The sequence below is a fragment of the Diadema setosum genome, unplaced genomic scaffold (assembly GCF_964275005.1).
Source record: "Diadema setosum unplaced genomic scaffold, eeDiaSeto1 scaffold_38, whole genome shotgun sequence".
Taxonomy (NCBI): Eukaryota; Metazoa; Echinodermata; class Echinoidea; order Diadematoida; family Diadematidae; genus Diadema; species Diadema setosum.
The window spans coordinates 133,177-152,702 of record NW_027307664.1 but is presented as its reverse complement, the minus strand read 5'-3'; the positions used below and the strand labels follow the sequence as shown (position 1 = coordinate 152,702).

The following is a 19,526-nucleotide window of genomic DNA, read 5'->3' as shown; positions in this document are numbered from 1 at the left end:
ACGTTCCTCCTATTAAAAAAAAAAAAAAGCCTCTGAAAAAGTGTGCATTAGGCCTACATCTTTTTCCATGGGTGGCTAGGGTAGTTGCGATTGTTGCTTAAACACGTAAAATGTTCGTGAACAGTGATGACATAAATATCTTGCTTATGACGTCATAAGCTTAAGCTGCTGCTGCTGCCTCATAAGCAGTCAGACCGCAACGCTGCTGTTAATGAGCTCAAATCAAAAATTTATCGTACGCGCAGTTTTTTGCGCATGTCCTTCTCAGCATCACCCGAGATTTTGCGAGATAATTCAGAGACAAAGTGCATGGTCTACGAGATTCACTTATTGACGACATGAAGATCTACTATCCGTGACTAATTGACATGGTTTGTATATATTTGAAATAAATCACACCTTTTAATGCTTACATTATTTAAAATGAGCTTATGATACCATTATTCATATCTCTGCATTATATCGATATTTTCCAAATGACCCTTAGACAAATTAGAACAAGGCTTTCTATTTATTGCCAACCCGACCCGTTCAAAGATTGAATCACCACATGAATGATAGTCAACGTTTTAGATATTCTTGTTATAATAGCACAGTAAGAACTGAATTGGTCCCTCGCTTAGAAAACAATAAAAATTGAAAGTCTCGTCAAGTGAAAATCATAGGGTGGCAATTTGAGATACATGAATGATCATGCGCTCCCAGGGTATCATTAGATAAATTACTCAGCGATGTATACAGTGGATTAATAAGGAATAATTATTCTAATACACCAGTGCCAAATAGAGAGCCCCAAAGAACTCATGTGCGCAAACTTAGTGCTAGATCTTTTATTATTGATTTGTATGCTATTTAATAGCCATGTCTACACCTATCCAAAAACTTGTAGTTATACTAACTACGAGCGCAAAAAATGCGTTCCCCTAACCACGACAAAACTTCGATGCCGTTCACACCTACATGCAGTTAGCAAAACCTCGAGGTAAAGGTAACTACGGTACGATAGAAAATAAAGGGCGCCTAGTTTGCACATAGGGTTGCACACTATTGTGGAAAAAAACTGAGCGTCGTGGTTAACAAAACTCCGTTCACATCTGTCATAGTTTAAGCGCGCTGCCACAGCGCGCTTAAACTACGCGCTTAAACCACGACAACACCCTAAGAAATCTTGTGGTGTTGTCATGGTGTCTTCGCCTTAAGGTTTTGTCGTGGTTTTCTAAACTACATGCGTCTACATCTACGCTAACTTGGAGTTTAGTGCCTCGTAGTTTACAAAACCTCGAGGTTTAGAAAACCTTAAGGTAAAGGGACCTAGGTGTGAACCTCACTAATGTCGATCAGAGTGGATTGTTGTTCTTGTTGTTTACATGGAGATCTTAGCTGCAGTTGCCTGTACATGAGCGCGTATACATACATTGTGCGCGCGCGCACACACACACACACACACACCATAGGGTCCTACACTGTCATCTACACACAAGCCGGGTTCACACGTACAAAATAGCGGGATGACGATCGCGATGCACATCCCGAGTTTTTTTGCGAGCGTCCACACGTACCAAATTAGCGGGATACCGATCGCGATCGCCATCCCGATAATTTGGCGAGCGTCCACACGTACCGAATTATCCCGCTAATTGCCGATAGAGATAACAGCAAAGCCTGCAAACTGGGTCACACAGCGCCCTTCTCTATCATTGCCTGCGCGCATTTACCTTTGTCCATTGTCTTTTACGCGTCAGTGGTGTGGTTCGCGCGCTGTTGTTGTTGTGCTCCAAAGAGGTGAAGGACCTCTTCGCAGAGGCCTCGCTGTTGTGATGTGCGCATTGCATGATGGGATGTAAAAACTCGAGATTCTAATCCCGACCGTTCACACCAAAGACGCTTAATAAATAAGACACGAAAGTGCGCGCTAATCCTGTACAAAACAAATGGACAGCGCGCGGTCTTCAAGCGTATTACGCACGTCACCTGAGACGCGCTGCCTTGACGCTTGATACAACAGCAGCGGCTTCAGGGACAGCGCGTCTCAGGTGATGTGTGTCTTTGCCTGAGAAGCGCTGTCTTTGAAGATGTTGTTGTTGTTTATCAAGCGTTTTTGATTGTGAGATCATGTTGTTGCCAAATTTTTACCTCCACGAAATAATCCTTATTACTCTAAAATCTCGTTCTTCAAAATAATCCCTTTAATCGAAAAAAAGCTACGACTATAATTTTTAAATCTTTTTAAGATAATAAAAACACCATTACCTTTGGAAATGAGTGATGTTCCTAGGTGTACTGAGTTTGTACTTAGCTCTCTTTTGTATCGTCATTTAGGGTAGCCATTTTGTGTCCATTGTTATCGCGCGCCTTCGTATCTTATATCTCTACTATCTTTGGTTCACACGTACCAGCGCGCGGCAAATTATCCCGCTAATTGATGAACCAGCGCAAGATTTCTTGGGATTAGCATCGCGATGCTTATCCCGCTAATTTTCGGGGTTTTTTCTGTCCACACGTGCAAAAAACTCGGGATGACGATCGCGATGCAAATTTCGAGATTTGTATCCCGCTAATTGGTGTACGTGTGAACCCGGCTACAGTGTATTACAGTTATGTAGAGTACACGTTTACTGTCATTCCGAGAGGTTCGTTCAACTCTCCACTCAGAGGGAATTGACTAATCAGAAACGCGTATTCGCGGCAAACTGATATCTCGTCAATAATTAACTGTACAACGCAATCATTTATTCACCAACCTGACCCGTTCATAGGATCAGTCCACATAAAGACATTATGTTTTCATAGAATGATATTTCCTCTTTCATTTCATACCTCTTCCATTTTGGTCCACCTTAATTTCGTTGGTCTAGTGTACCCCTTAAGAAAAATGAAAAATATGCAAATTTTGTGTTTTACAATTTCCTTGTTCAGTATACTTTATATGTCATAACCTTTTAAGTGGTCGAATTTCATCAAAGTACTGTACAACTCTTCAGCTTTTTATCGATGTATAAATCATGAAGATTGATAATGTCGTTTAGATTTACAGACACTCTAAAAATGTGGTCTCCCAGCTCATTACGTATTCATGTCCGCGTGGTCCATGCATACGCGTACGATAAATGCGAAGGCTTTTCAGGACGTTGCGGTGTGACTGATAAGCAAGAAGAAGATATAAGAAGAACAAAGAGATTTTTCTCCTCCCCACCACTACAGGGCGGACTCTATATGGAGTCAGTGATTTCATGGGGGCTGCCCAAAGAGATTTTCCCCAGTGACTGATAGAGTGCGGGGTTTTCATACGCCCTGTACCATTAGCCGGGTTCACACGTACACCAATTAGCGGGATACAAATCTCGAGATTTGCATCGCGATCGTCATCCCGAGTTTTTTGCACGTGTGGACAGAAAAAACCCGAAAATTAGCGGGATAAGCATCGCGATGCTAATCCCAAGAAATCTTGCGCTGGTTCATCAATTAGCGGGATAATTGGCCCCGCGCTGGTACGTGTGAACGGTCGGGATTAGAATCTCGAGTTTTTATATCCCATCATGCAATGCGCACATCACAACAGCGAGGCCTCTGCGAAGAGGGGGTCCTTCACCTCTTTGGCGCACCAAAACAACAGCGAGCGAACCACACCACTGACACGTAAAAGACAATGGACATTAGGTGCGCACAGGCAGTGATAGAGAAGGGCGCTGCGTGACCCAGTTTGCAGGCTTTGCTGTTAACTCTATCTGCAATTAGCGGGATAATTCGGTACGTGTGGACGCTCGCCAAAAAACTCGAGATGTTGATCGCGATCGTCATCCCGCTATTTTGTACGTGTGAACCCGGCTATTGTTTTGTGAGCGCAAGGGGAGCACTGGATGACAACCGAGGAGAGGCCAAAATCAAGTGCGTACTCGCGTAAAAGTTCAGAAGTTTGCGTAATACGCGCTGTAGAAATGAATACTTAGTACGCAAAGTCCGCCATTGTTAAAAATCTCTTTGAAGAAGAAGAAGAAGAAGGCTACACTAACCCTAAAGACGCTTGATAAACAACAACAACTTCAAAGACAGCGCGTCTCAGGCAAAAACGCACATCACCTGAGACGCGCTATATTTGAAGTTAGGTACAGCTTGTTTTTTTTTTTTTTTTTTTCTGTTTCCCAAGGTCAGGGTATTGAAGAAAATTCAAACAAACATCGTAACAGATAAAATCAGTTAATTAATACATTAATACATTGTAAGTCATATATATACATGTATACAGAAAATTGCATGATATTTACAAAATATACAGAATGGTGCAGGACCCAGAAGAGAGAAAGAGAGTGAGAGAGAGAGTGAGAGAGAAGGAAAGAGAGAAGCAAGACAAACAAAACAGTTTTAAAAAAAAGCAAAAAAAAAAGCAGGGCAATAATAACGCAGATAAAAGCAATTTCAATAATATAAAGCAAAACATTGTAAAAAGCTATATTTACATGAAAAATACAAATAATGATATTAATAATAATTATTTCTTATGGAGCTTCATCATTTCCTTACAAAATTTAGCTAAAGTTATCAATTCAATACGATTTCTGGAATTAAATAACTGAGACATCTTTAAAGTGTTTGGTCTTATTCTATAATAGGACTTTATGAATTCATTCCTGGCATTATTCAATATATGACACTCAAATAAATGGTGAAATTCATCCCCTAGTCTATTAGAATTACATAAATTACAAAATCGATCACAATCTTCAATACCAGCATACCTACCCGTTACAATTGGCAATCTGTGGTTGGCGCAGCGAAACTTGGAAAGAAGTTGTCTGAACATGCTAGGGATTTTTAACAAATATGGATCTAAACATGAATTCGTTTTATAGATTCTGTAATTCGTATAACATGAACTGTTACTTATCTTAGACTGCCAATTCTGTAGAAATTCGTCTCTTAATCTAAGTTTTATCGAACACCTGAACCACGAAGAACTTACGTTTTCAAAGTTATTCCTAACAAAATCCTCATGAAGGGGTGAACAACAGAAAAGAGTGAATTTGGAGTGAATAATGTATTAGTTATTTTAGTATTGGTTATTTTGACATCAGAGCGCGTACAATATAACATTTTGGTCAAACCAAATTTGCACGCTGAGACAGCCAGAGCGTGCAATGGAACCATTTTTCCTAACTGTCACGTGATGGGCAGTCGATTAGTCGGATAGCTACATTCTAAATAGGTGTTGTATAAAAATTCATATAAACGAAACAGGAAGCAACGAAATGGAGCGACATATTTTTACTTTGACAGGATCATCCTTTTCAGATATAGGAATTACTTTAGCAATTTTCGTGGCATCTGGAATATGTTTTAATGGGAAAATATAAACAAAACGTTTTTAAAGCAAATTAGTACTTATTTCATCATAACCACGAGATTTACTGGGTTCAAAGGATTGCGCAGTTTTCAAAACTTCATTTTCATTGGTTGGAGTAAGAAATAAAGATGATTCATAATGTTCAAAATTATAATCATTGAAACAGCCTGCAATAGAGTCGATTGAAGTAGCTAATTCGGGATCAATATTAGTGAAATAATTGTTACAGATACACAGCAATTTCGGATTGGTCCTTTACTTCAATTCCGTCTTTACTGATAAAATCATTGATTTTCTTCTTTATTGTTTTTACAAAATTATTTATTGTTTGCCAAATATTATTCAAATTCCCTTATTCTGTTCAATTAAGTTGGAATAATGAATATTACAGTGATTTTATTCAGTACCAAAAATAATAGTGAAGTCCCGAAAAAGAGTTCATAATAAAAGAATCCTATAAGGTGAGAATATCTTAGTTGATGAATTACCACACTTCCTTCACTCAAACTCGAATAACTAGACAATACACACCTACGTGTACCGCACACTAAGTCACCCACGCACATACACTCAACACACACACACACACACACACACACACACACACACACACACACACAGCCAACCACGCACACACATACTAATATCATGGGTCAACCCAAAATGATAAACAGTATTTAGAATAAGGCATACACACAGTTATATGTATTATGAAACAAATAATATTACTATAGTTAACATTGTTTCGAGGGGGAAAATCTAAATATGCAGATTATAACACCGAGGTTTAAGCGTCATAACATTGATTCGGGGGAAAACAAGAGGCATTTATACAACAAAGTATTTTTGCTGCATACCATTAGAGAAACATTGTACAAATATAGGGGTGGTTTCAATGATGTGTTAAGGGGGTATCTCACCGGGCTTGAAACTAGTTCGCGACTAGTTCGCGACTCTAGATTTTCCTAGTCGCAGAGACGTCTCCGCGACGTCTCCGAGACGTCTCCTGAAAATTACAGAGTCTCTGATCAGTCGCCAGTTAGTCGCAAAAAATTTGAACATGTCGATTTTTCGCGTAGTCTCCGCGACGTCTCCGAGACGTCTCCATCCGTCGCGGAGACGTCGCGGAGACTAATCATATCTGCGACTGCTGAGACGTCTCCGCGACGTCTTCGCGATGTCTCAGAGACGTCTCAGAGACGTCGCCGAGACCTGCTGGAGACCAGAAAAACTGGTGAGAGGTCGCGGAGACGTCTCCGCGACGTCTCCGCGACTCTATTTGACACTGTTTGACCTACTTAAAAACCACGTGACCTATCTGCGTGCTGACATCCTGCCTAGATCAAGTCAGGTGATCCTGCAACGGCTCCCTCATATTTGAAATTTTTTGCCACCTGCCATAACTCGTCTCAGAGACGTCTCCTTGGTGAGACCGCAAGACATTTTTATATTGGAGACGTCTCCGCGACTGCTGCGACTGGTAAGTTGGAGATGTCGCGGAGACGTCTCTGTTGGTGAGATACTAGCTTAAGTACCTGCGGACTTCAAGCCAAAGGAAAAAGTGGATAATCAGTGCCAGAAAGTGGAAGTCATATAACATTTTTAAGGTATATTTAAACCTTAGAATTCAGAATTAAGTATGTGCAGGCGACTCATATAAAAACAAAAAGATGTAAAAAATGTTGGAATTATTCTTACTACGAAAAGGATGAGAAATATATATAAATATATATAAGTTTATCGTCGGAAAAATCCAATGTCCTTGCGATGGCATCGCAAGCCTATATTTAAACCTCAGAATTCAGAATTAAGTTAGTGCAGGCGACTCATATAAAAAAGGGATTTACAAAATGCTGGAATTATTCTTATTACGAAAAGGATGAGAAATATTTATAAATATATATAAGTATATCGTTGGAGAAATCCAATGTCCTTGCGATGGCACTGATTTTTAGGGCATCGGTCGGTCGCCGCTGAAGTTTTAACGCGGAGTTAAAATTTCAGCGGCGACCGACCAGTTTTCACTTGGTGCCAAAAATACGCTCGGTGTCCGAGCGGGAACCGCCCAGGCACTGACCTAATCGAGCGGTGGCTGCCAAGCGATTTAGGGAACAAAAATAATAGAGACAAAAATGACAGAAGCACTGAAGGAAACCAGGGACTAGATGGAGAAGATAATCTAGCGCAATGTTGAAGAAGCAGGGGGAGGGATAAGAGGCAAGGAAACCCCACCAACATCTCAGCATCTCAACATCTCGGCAACCAACATGAGGGACATGGAAGTCAGAGGCAACCACTTTGGGGCAAAAGAAATGAAAGAAAGCTAAAAGTTAGTGTCGATAATGTTCACGTTGTAAAATATGGTTTGGTTACCTTATTATTCATTAAAGGCATATTAATTGAAGAAGAAATTAATGACAAGAGATGGGGAAAATTAGAATATATAAATTAAATAGGAATAGAAAAATACTGTCAAATATAGAAGCAAACAAGATATTTTGGAAGATTCTAATCTATTCTAATCTTTCTTCCATCTTGGGTGTTCCTCCATTTTCTTTTATTTCCTAATTTCTATAATTATCTGTGGTATCACATAGCTGAGGTTTGTTAGTTGATAATCTAACTCAGATCTTTTGACTCGAATTTTATCTTAACACATCACAAATCACATAGGTACATAAATAAACACAGAAAGCTCCTGAGAAATTTCCGGCAGAGACCTGCGGATGGCCGCCTGTACGCCTACGGGTCACCGGTAGATGACTTATCAATCACCCGTCGGTCGCTGAGTGATTTCGTAAAAATCGGCCGGTGGCCGGTGGGAGATCGTCCAGTTGCCGATGGGGTATCGCTTGGTGACTGCTCGGACTCTGCGCGTTCCAGATCCCCATATATCGCCAAAATTTTACTGAAAATCGATCGGTGACCGACGGGAAATCGACAGGGCACTGCTCGGTCATCGCTAGGGTTTTACAGCCTGCTCAACATCCCCAAAAAACTGCTGAGCGGTGCCAAAATTTCAGCAGCGACCGAGCAGGCTACAAATCGGTCGGTCGCCGCTCTGAGTTGTGACCGTAGCCTAAATTTCGGAGGCGACCGATCAGTTTTTACTCGCTGCCTAACATACGCTCGGTGTCCGAGCGGCAACCTCCCAGGCACTGACGTAATCGAGCGGTCGCCGCCGAGCGATTTAGGAAACAAAAATAATAGAGACAAAAATGACAAAAACACAGAACACCAATGGAATATATCGAGCGGTCGCCGTCGAGCGATTTAGGGACTAAAGATGATAAAGATAAAATGATAGAAACACTGTAGGAAACAAGGGAATAGGTGGGGAATAGAAGCCATGCAGGGCAATTTGGAAGAAGCAGGGGGAGCAATAGAAGCAAGGAAACCCCACCAACATCTCAGCACCTCAACATCTCCGCAACCAACATTAGGGACATGCAAGACTGGAACAACCACTTTGAGGCAAAAGAGATGAAAGCTACAGTGTTAATATGTGGACTCGGTAACATAATATTATGTTTGGTTATCCTATCATTTATTAAAGGCATATTGAATGAAGAAATAATGAATGACGAGAGATGGGGAAATGAAAAATATGAATTAGATAGTTAAAAATACTGTAAAATATAGTAGTAAACAAAGATATTTTCGAAAATTCTAATCTATTAAAATCTTTGTTCCATTTTGGCTTTATCTCCTTTTTGTTTGATTTCCTAATTTCTAGTTATCTGTGGTTTCACATAAGTGAGGTTTGGTAGTTGGTAATTTAACACTTAAGTCTTTAGCCTCGAGTTTTGTGATAATCGATTAATTGATTATCACATCACAAATCACATATATAGGTAGGTATATGAATAAACCCAGGTAGCTCGTGAAAAATTTCCGGCAGAAACTGGCGGGTGGCCGCCGGTGCCTACGGGACACCGGTAGATGACCTATCGATCACCCGTCGGTCGCTGAGCGATTTCTTAAAAATCGGCCGGTGGCCGGTGGAAGATCGTCCAGTTGCCAATGGGGCATCGCTCGGTGACTGCTCAGTCTCTTCGCGGAGAAGATTTCCATATTTCGCTTTTTTTTTAACCTACAAACGACAAGTGACCTACGGGAAATCGACAGGGCATCGCTCTGGCATCTCTGGGGTTTTATAACCTCTCCATAAACTGCTGGGCGGTGCCAACATTTCAGCGGTGACCAAGCAGGCTACAAATCGGTCGGTCGCCGCTCTGGGTTGTGACCGTATATAGCCTTACTTCACAGTTATTGGGAGCTTTCGCAGTGGCAACGCCGAAGTTAGATTGTGCGCGTCGTTTGCAAATTGGCAGTTGGCATAGTAACGAACTTGAAATCTTGTGTCCCTCGAATCCACACCGGTAGTTGAACTAAATGATCCGACGCAGCTCACGAAATGTGACGTCATATCTCTACCTGGGAAATTTGCAGCTCCGCTATAGGTGCCACGTCCTCATTTGCGAACAAGCTTGTAAAAAGTATAAGGGTATGAAGACGAACGCGGCTCCGTCAAAGTTGGTTGCTTCCTGCCCAGCTCCCCTGCGCCTCTGAAGAGCTCCCTGATGCAGAAAAACAAAAGCACTCGCGGATGTAAGTTGGCTAAAAAACAGTTAATGCCACAGCTGTCAGCTGAGTGGTCTCAGCAACGACTTAATCTCACTTTCTGCTGGCCTTGACATCAAAAGCAATGGATCCCAAAGTAAGTGCTGAACATTTTATGTCACTGAACTTACGATTTTGAAGTGATTACCACGATGAGGGTACGTATTCCATACCTTGCAATGCCTGGAGGGTTCATCAACATCTGCCTTGGTTAATTTGTCACGTTCAACAAAATCATTCCAACTTACATTGTCATTGGTGTGAGAAGTTTTCTCAAAGTTTGAGACGGAGACTGGAAACATGTTTGTTTGTTTTTTAAGTGCATTCACGCTTAAAGAAAAAAAAAAACATAGGATAACACAGGAAATTGACCTTTAATTGCTCTGACAAACGTGAAAGGACAGAAAGGAAAAGCGAAGCTCCATCGCTGCATCTCTTACAATTGTTTCTTCAGAGCCAGTTTAACATCATTCTACTAAATATGAAAGCTACCACAACAGGAAGATATGATGACGACTACTAGCTAATACGTGAATAGTGATAGTTCATGATTCTTTGATCAGTGTTAATTTGAAGGTATTATTTATGATTTGTGTATTGTCAATGTTTTAAAGCAGAGCAGATATTATATATATATATATATATATATATATATATATATATATATGAAGAGTTTGTTCGCAAAAACCGATAAGTCCATATTTGCCAAATGGAGATATTTGCGATTAAAGGTCAAGAAAAATAAAGAGAATAATAAGAAAATTTTTGCTTCTTTTGACCATAACTTCAAAAATTTACCTTTATATGTAATGACCAATATATCATTTAAAAGGTATTATTTTATACTTCAAAAGACCGTAATTCAGAGACCGTAATTCAAAATCTTCAAAATGGACTTATCGGTTTTTGCAAACAAACTCTTCATATATATATATATATATATATATATATATATATATATATATATATATTGTAAAGACAGGTGCACATCGATATTGACGATCATTTTCAGATTCACTTTCTGATAAACTAAAATGTAGTCTTTATCAGTGTATGGTCACCTCGTTTCCATTGTCTATGCATTAAACCGGAGAGGTCTATAATATATTGCGATGATGTGCATTGTACATTTATTTTATGAAAACCACAAACAATAAGATAGTGAGCGGCTACAGTTAACATTATAAACTCTAATGATATTTCAATGGAAATGATAACAATACATCACTTACTGGTGACAAATAAGGCGGTTGAGAAGATATTCATGTACAATAATCATCATTAAAGGTATTGAGAGGTATTTTACGTACGATAAATTGATTCAGCATTTAGAAATAGTTTCCATATTAACATTTACGATTGATGAACTTTAGATGTCGAATTAAACATTCGAATAGTAGTTCATCTGCAAAAATGAACATGAAACTTATCTGAAATGATTGAGAGACCGTGTGTCATGTTGTATACAAACAAAGCACATTGAAGTGGTGTTGCAAGCAGTGATTTTGGAGGTTAGTAAAATATTCTTTTAACTCTTTATGTGCAACGTTCACACGCCAGACTCAATCGTCGGCGTGCCAACTTTGCATATTCTGCTCAAATGCACAAAACCGCCAAAACCAACCAAAAATCGCCAAATGCCACAATACCATGAAAGCGTTTCTCGCGGGTCCGTTCCTGTCCCATGTATCTTGCATTTTATGCTTTGATTGAATATCAACAGATGTTCCGTTCTGGACTTGAAAGTAATGTCCTAGTTTCTGTCAATGTTTTGTGAGCAAAAGTCATGCCTGTACATTAATGTAGCTACTTTTCTTTTGAAAGAAAATAGTCATAGATTTGTCAATGCAATCTACACCAAAGTAAAGCTAGATATTTTCTGTACAACTTTGCTCATTACATGTCAAGGGTAACAAAAAATCTGCTTAAGTTACATAGATTTGAAAAGCAGAATGTTTTCCCCAAAGCAGGACTACGTAGCGACGCGTCGTTGTCTCAGAATAATGTGACGCACAGGGGGTTTACATGGCACATGTTAACAGATTCAGGCACACGAAATTTGTTCCTTTGGCCGTGTTTACCTGTAGTTTAAAAAAAAGAAAGATGTAGGCCTGCGATCTTATACGCATTTAACAGAGAAAATTAAAAATCGTTTTCCATGTAGGGTACAGAGTCTGGTATAGTTCGCGTGACACCTTGATTGTAACTGGCGAGCTCCATTAGTGCGCGCGTACATTTGCGGTAGGGCCCTGCAGCCATATGGCTGTTTACTCTAGTAAAGTGATACAACGTACGAAGCTTCGCAACCTTATAACATTAAAATTAAAGCCAAGGATTCTCAGGTTGCCCAGGACTGCATTCGTGCAGATTCTTACTTCAAAGAAAGTCAGTCAGGCCTTTGTTCATGGAGAGCCTTCACGAACCGCAACCTCGACGTCGAGACCAAGCGCTAGTGTTGGTTGCCCAGCATTTGAATATTTCATTTCATTTATTGTTCTTGCATGGTACAATATTTAAAAAATCACTTTCGAAAAAAAAAAATTGATTCATCATTAATAATGGCTAGCTTTGCATATGAGAGATAAAGGAGTCATCGTGAGAGAAAACAAAGATATAATAAAAGGGACAAAATAAAAGTATCAAACAGGATGATCCCAAGTAAACCAGCCTAATATTTGGGGCCTCTTTAAACAACCAAAGAAAACAGTTTCAGCAAACTATCCACTTACGTGGATTACAAATACGAAAGGGATAGCGACAATGGCAGATAATGAAAAAGAACTGAAGAGAAAGAAATAGAACCACTCCTCCAACATCGTACAATATTAATACAATACACTGTACAAGTACAACACTATTGGAAGGTGCATTTCGATAAACAATAGAACTTGTAAAACAGTTGAAATTGTATTCTGTAAAGGATTTACAATTATTGAAAGCTGTACCCTCTGCATAGATTGGACGAGATTTGTTTGTGAATCTTCCCACTGGTTGTGGCAAAATAGCCATATTAATCAAGGCTTGATAGCGATTCCTTTGAGGCTTTGAGCTAGAACTTCATATGGTGAGAATTACGCCGCGGCGAGTGGTGGCTCGTTATTTTCCCCAACTGCAGCAGCTACCCCTATGCAGAGCATCGGGGAAGAGTCCGGTGATAATCCGATGAGCATGGAAGCTTCATTTCCCTCAGCCCTTTCGGGCCTTATGCAGTTGTTGAGACACAGGTAAAGAGGTAATAATAATCAAATATGGCATTATTGCGCAAAATCCACTCTGCAGAGTTTTCAAGGTGCATACATAATTATTGGAGGTAAGATAAGACTTTCATAAAAGCTTGAATGTGTGAACGTGCTGAAAGAACTAGGTCTACAGACTACAGGCTACAAACACTAAACTTGTTATAGGTAGTGTTATATGTTTACTATATTTAACATAAATGTAGGAGAAAGGTTTGTGGTAACACCATGAGCACGTAGTGCTTGTCCGGATCGTTGCTTGGCAGACTGAAGAAAAGCCTAGAAAGCGGAGAATTGAGGAGGGAAGAGGTATATGGGGGTTGTAAGGCGGGTAAAAAAAAAGTGAATAGAGGACAGTGAAGGGCTGGAGGTTGAAGTTGCACTAGTGAAAACGGGAGAAAAGGGAACAGAGAGAGTGGTAAGAAAGAATCGAGTGAGAATCTAGTGAGATATTCGTTATCGTTTGGAGGAGAACGCTGAAATAGAAGGGAAGGGGAAGAGGGAGGAGTTGAAGGTTTGAAAATCTTGGAGATAAGAGAGAGAGATGAAGATTCATGGAACAAAAGAGAAGAATCAAGTCGGCGTTCGATGTGGACTATGGAACGCGGAATCAAACGCAGAAAGGATGAATAACTCCGAAGGAAAGGTAAGTCGAGAAGAGATGAGACTACGGTTGAGAGAAGGAAGGTCCCCCCCCCCCCCCCACGAGGAGGAGAGAATAAAGTTAAAGTGTAGTCCTGTTGGGTACACGTCACGAGACCGACAACCACAAGTCATACAGCCCACAAGTCAAAAAGTTCACAAGTCAGACAGCCCACAAGTCATAAAGCTGACAAGTCATACAGCCCACGATTTTTTTCAGCATTAGTTCGACATCAAGTAAAATAAGCCCACGAGTTATACAGCCCATGAGTTCGACACTACGCACAAAAGGCTCACGAGACCGACACTATGCAAACAAAGCCCACGAGACCGACATTACGCAAACAAAGCTCACGAGACTGACACTTAGCAAAAGAGGCTCACGAGACCGACACTAAGCAAACAAGGCCCACGAGACCGATATGAAGAAGAGCGCCACCTATAGACCAATAAATTTATTTGACCCTGCATCACAAAACCAACAAAAAAAGTCACCAGACATGGATTTTTAGTTAAGGGCAGATTCTAATAGAGCAGACTCTAAACTTTAAAATGATGTATAACTCAATTCAAATGGACTCCCTAAACCTATCTGAATATTGGAAAGAAAGCACACACTCTGGAAAAGTGTGAACTGAGAAAAGAGGCTCTGGTGTGTCTGAAGTACGACACGGTCTATTCAAGCTCTCAATCTTTACCATGTCGTGCTAGCTGTGCCATTAAAGGGACAAAACACGGTGTAAACCACAGGAGCAACAATAATGAAGGGGTTATCAGATTAAGCCGAAAATGAGCATGCTTTATTAACACATTCTGCCCATGATTAAAGGTAGGGAATACCATTTGCATGCCTCAAATGAAGAGGTGTATAAATACAGTGATATGTTGGAGAGAGTATCATTTTAGAAACTCCCATAAAGTATTGAAAGTGGAAGGTAACATTTAGTACATTTTTATTGACCGTTAGATTTTGAGTTGAATTTTTTTTTCGGGGCTCACCGTAAATTCCAGTACATTACTAGGCTACCTTTGCAGACCCATGCAATGCTGCATGTGTGTCCATCATGTATATTTTGTGAAGAAAGTTCATCAAAACTTACAAACATTTCTATATACATTCTTGCCACACTTGATATGTTATTACATCAGCTCTTTATACTTTTAGATTTGTGTTTATAGATAAAAAAATACAGAAGACTGCAACAAAAAGGCTTAAGTGTGGCTGACACACAGAACTACTGAGTAGTTGAGTTTTGTGCATTATTCAAATCGTAGATAACTGTTGACTTCCAAATTTCTCAGCAGTGGCCTAAACAAGTCCCCTGAGGTTCATATTTAATGTTTTGCTGCATTTTGGGAGGTCTGTAAAAGGTATCCCCTACGTAAAGTCAAGGGGTGCGACTTTTTGTTCGTTTTGTGATGCACGGTCACATAGATAGGGTGTTCAGATAATGGCACAAGAAAGGAGAGATGGAAAACAAGAGCTGCTATAGGGTGTTACCCCGTCAATTACCCTCCCTCAACCCCTTAACTGTTAAGGATCTTCAGTTTGATTTGATTTTTTTTTTATTTGATTGTGTTGTTCCACATCTCACACACAAATAACATGAAACAATCGATTGAACCATAAGACTGTTATGGGCATAGCGTCGTTATTACAAAGAATACAAGAGAAGACACTTTTTACAAACATGAAATGCAGGGGACCTACTAAAAAGCAGAGCTTGTAATGTATAGGTCCCTATATTCCTATGAAAATGCCGGTCTTGTTAAACAACCTGCAACAAAAACTATGAAGGGAAGGAAAAGGATGTAAAAGAGAAAGGAGCAAAAAGAGCAAGAGAAACAAAATGCACTACAACAATAACGAAATAGTCACCTGTAATGCGCTTGCAAGATTCCTCGTTACCCGAGCAACATACTTATATATACATAACTGTAAGAATGCGCAAAAATGCTTATGATACATAATGATTAATTAATTCAGGAATAGCCTTGATATGAACGACACAGTAAAAAGAACGAAAAGCAAACCTGGAATACCTAATAAACAACGAATCATATAAAGAACAGGAAGATCGAATTAAATTGCATGTTGTATAATTAAACATAAACCTGCACGAGGAAATTTTGCAGTTTGTGTCTGTAACAACGATGTGTGTGCAATTGTGTATGCATGTGTATGCGTGTGTGAGTGTTAAAGAAAATATAATATGAATGAGTTGTACATCATTTTATAGCTAAGTGTCTGCTCTTTCAGAATCTGCCCTTAACTACAAATTCATGTCTGGCGACTTTTTGTTTGTTCGTGGTGCAGGGTCACATATTAAAGTGGGTGTATGTACAGAAAATAGCTGTTTTTTGTGTGAAAAGAACTCATATTCTGGCTTTGCGAACCCTTGGACAGAGTTGAGATGAAGAACCCCCCCCCCCCCCCCTTGGAAATTTGATGGATGAAAGGGTATATCTCACTTTTTCAGGTTAGTGAAGATGAAACATTTCATTTCTTGCAGCTATTCTACAGATTCTTTTTTTTTTATTTCAGCACACGTCTCACAGGTAATTGGGGGAAACGTCTACGCGTGTGAGCCATCTACATCATGGTTCAGTGTGTTGATGGTGGAGTACATGCGGGAGGGCTAACTTGGCTGTTGGTAGGTCGCTGCCGAAGAGTGGAGTTCGGATTAGATGGGGTGGATGCCTTGCGTCGGTGAGGGCGTCTTCTGGAACTAGCAATGGGTGTAGTATCAAGTGGGCGGCGCAGTTGGCGCGTGAGTCGGAATTGTGAGGGATAGGAGGAAGGGATACACGAGGTAGAAGTAGAGGGGGAAATGTGCTGTGGAGAGAGTGGTTTGTTGTCGCTGGTGTTCGATGGTTTGTTGACGAGAGGAAGCCAGATGTTGGTGATATGGAGTCCAGTATCCTGCGTAAGAGTGTCGTGTGTGTGAATTTTTGTGGCTTCTTTGATGCGTCGTGTGTTCCAGTTTTTGATGGATGTGATGAGTTTGCGGTCTTCCCAGCTGATGCGATGTTCCGACTTTTGAGCATGTTTCACGATGGCTGACTTTTCCCATTCCAAACGTCTGTAGCATTGTAGCATGTTTTTTTTTTTTTTGTGTGTGTGTGTGTGTGTGTGTATGTGTGTTCTTTCAGTCTGGTCTCTAGTTATCTCCCTGTTTCACCTATGTAAACCTTCCAGCATTTTATGGGAGATGCGGTAGACACCTGGCTGTTGGTGTTTGGGATGCGTGTCTTTGTGTGAGTGCAATGTATATGGTGGAGTTTGTTAGAAGATGTATGTCGGACCTGGATGATGGAGGACTTAAAGATGTGTTGTATAGTTTGTGCGAGGTGGCACCGAGGTAGGGAAGAGCTACAGGTGTAATGGGCTGTTCCTTGGATGCTTGGTTGGGTGGAGAGGTTGCTTGAGTTTTGATTTTGTGCTTGGGATTTGTGATGAGTGTGTCTGTGATAATGTTTCAGTTCTTTTCGAAGGTGTTCTTCGTCGCTGATTTGATGAGCATGTCGGACGAGAGCGTTGGTTACCCTGACTGTTGGACTGTTGGATGATGGAAGGAGCGGTAGTGAAGATATCTGTCAGTGTGAGTGGGTTTACGGTAGACTTTGGTGTATGAAACTTCCGGAGTTGTAGTTGTTGTTGTAGTTAGGTGATCCGAGTATCCTCTCGGATCACCTTCTGTATCTGTACGGACACTTTGTTGGTTCTTCTTCTTTATTTCTGGACAAAAGTTGTGTATCTACTTACTCAGAAAGTACTCGGATTATCAATTTCAAACTCATACCATATATGTATCATGTCCCAAAGACGACAAATCTAATGTATCATTGTGATCAGTCGATCGTGACGTCACTATGACGTCATTATATGCAAACACATTCTCAATCATATCTCCTTAATGGAATGGAATTTTTCAATGAAATTAACGTCACATATATTTCAAGTTATGCGCATTTTACTCATATTCTCAAAATTCATATTTTCTCTTAAAACGTGCGCGTACGTTCATAACATTCATAACATTCATAACGTCGAGTATTTGAATTAACTTATCTTTGTATACGAGTGACCTTTTTTGTTGTTGTTGTTGTTCTGTAATTTGAAAGCACCTTAGACACATCTATACAACTGCAAATACAAGAAGAGTATCAATTCCGGTTAACGAAATCATGACTTCTGACAATTTACAGCATGTCCTACGAAAACACACACAAAAAAGAAAAGAAAAGAAAAGAAAAGAAAAGAACACATTGTTTTATAATGAGAAGGATAATAAGAATCCCAAGGGGAAAAGAGCTAGGATACCACACCCACACAGTTTCACAAGCATGAATGAACAAAATTCCTCAACCATGATCTAAAATATATAACATTGGGAATCGATAAAATTTTGAAGAGTTTGATAGCAAAAACCGATAAGTCCATTTTTGAAGATTTTGAAGTACGGTCTCTGTCATAAAGTACAAAATAATACCTTTTAAACTATATATTGGTTACTACATATAAAGGTACATTTTTGAAGTTATGGTCAAAAGAAGCAAAAATTTTATTATTGTTCTCTTTATTTTTCTTGACCTGTAATCGCAAATATCTCCATTTGGCAAATATGGACTTATCGGTTTTTGCAAACAAACTCTTCATTTACACTTTTTTTTAAAAGCAGAGCAACAAATTCATTAAAGTAAACTATATGCAGGCTTAAAGCCAAGGTTTGAATTTGCTGTCCTATAACCTGCCTATGACAATAATATGTTGTTAGCTTTTGTCATTTTGTTCACCAAATTTGCCAACAATCTTTTAAACACCACACATGTACATTTTGTATTTCTGCAAAAGCAATATAAACTGGTGACAAGAGGTGCATCAGTGCTTTGAAATAAATTACATAATCTTCAATTCTCTACACAATACGTAATTCCTGCGTGGGTATAAATGCAATAAGTTTTACCAGTCTAGGTGCAAACTTTAAAAGTGTGCAGAAATCGACCACACAATGACTGGAGAATCATAAAGAGCATTTTCCTTTTGTGCTTTTAAAGTTTAGAACTATGAATGACTCCACTTCTCAGATTAGCATCTAGTCTGATCTGATAACGTCTACCCCCCCCCCCCCCATACAGTTGATTCAAAGCTGTTAAATGCAAATTATAGTGAAACATTATAAGTTGCAAATACTGTATTGGGATCATGCCAAAACATGTGACCCTCCATCACACAAACCAACAAAAAGTCGCCTGACATGAATATTTGGTTGATGGCAGATTCTGAAAGAGCAGCTATAGAATACACTATAAGTCAATGCAAATGAACTTACCTACCCTACATATTTCTCAAAGGTTTTCTCTGGCAGCATCAGTGTGTTTTCTTTGACTCAGCTCATTCTTGGCTAGCGTAGGTTTCTGGTCGATGCTGTCAACGGGCTATCGGGCTAAAACTGTCATTCTGATCGATGTATTCTTTTGGTCACCCAGCTCATTCTTGACTAGCCCATCGGTTCTGTTTGATGCTGTCAACGGGCTATCACAGGCTGTCATTCTGGTCGATGTATCGTCTTAGCCACACAGCTCATTCTCGACTTGCCCAGGGTTCTGGCTGATGCTGCAAATGGGCTATCCCGGGCTCTTATTCTGATCGATGAATTACTGTGGCCGCCCAGCTCATTCTTGGC

The 19,526-nt window shown here is 39.9% G+C and overlaps 1 protein-coding gene across 1 annotated transcript in view; it reads right to left on the bottom strand.

The window, feature by feature from the left end:
• LOC140245825 (deoxynucleoside triphosphate triphosphohydrolase SAMHD1-like) overlaps window positions 1-16,887 on the bottom strand; it is a 167,707-nt gene extending 150,820 nt beyond the window's left edge. Inside the window, 2 exon segments of the mRNA XM_072325326.1 lie at window positions 13,425-13,476; window positions 16,484-16,887. Of these exon segments, the coding sequence (XP_072181427.1) occupies window positions 13,425-13,476; window positions 16,484-16,887 (456 nt within the window).
• Window positions 16,888-19,526: the final 2,639 nt, after the last annotated feature.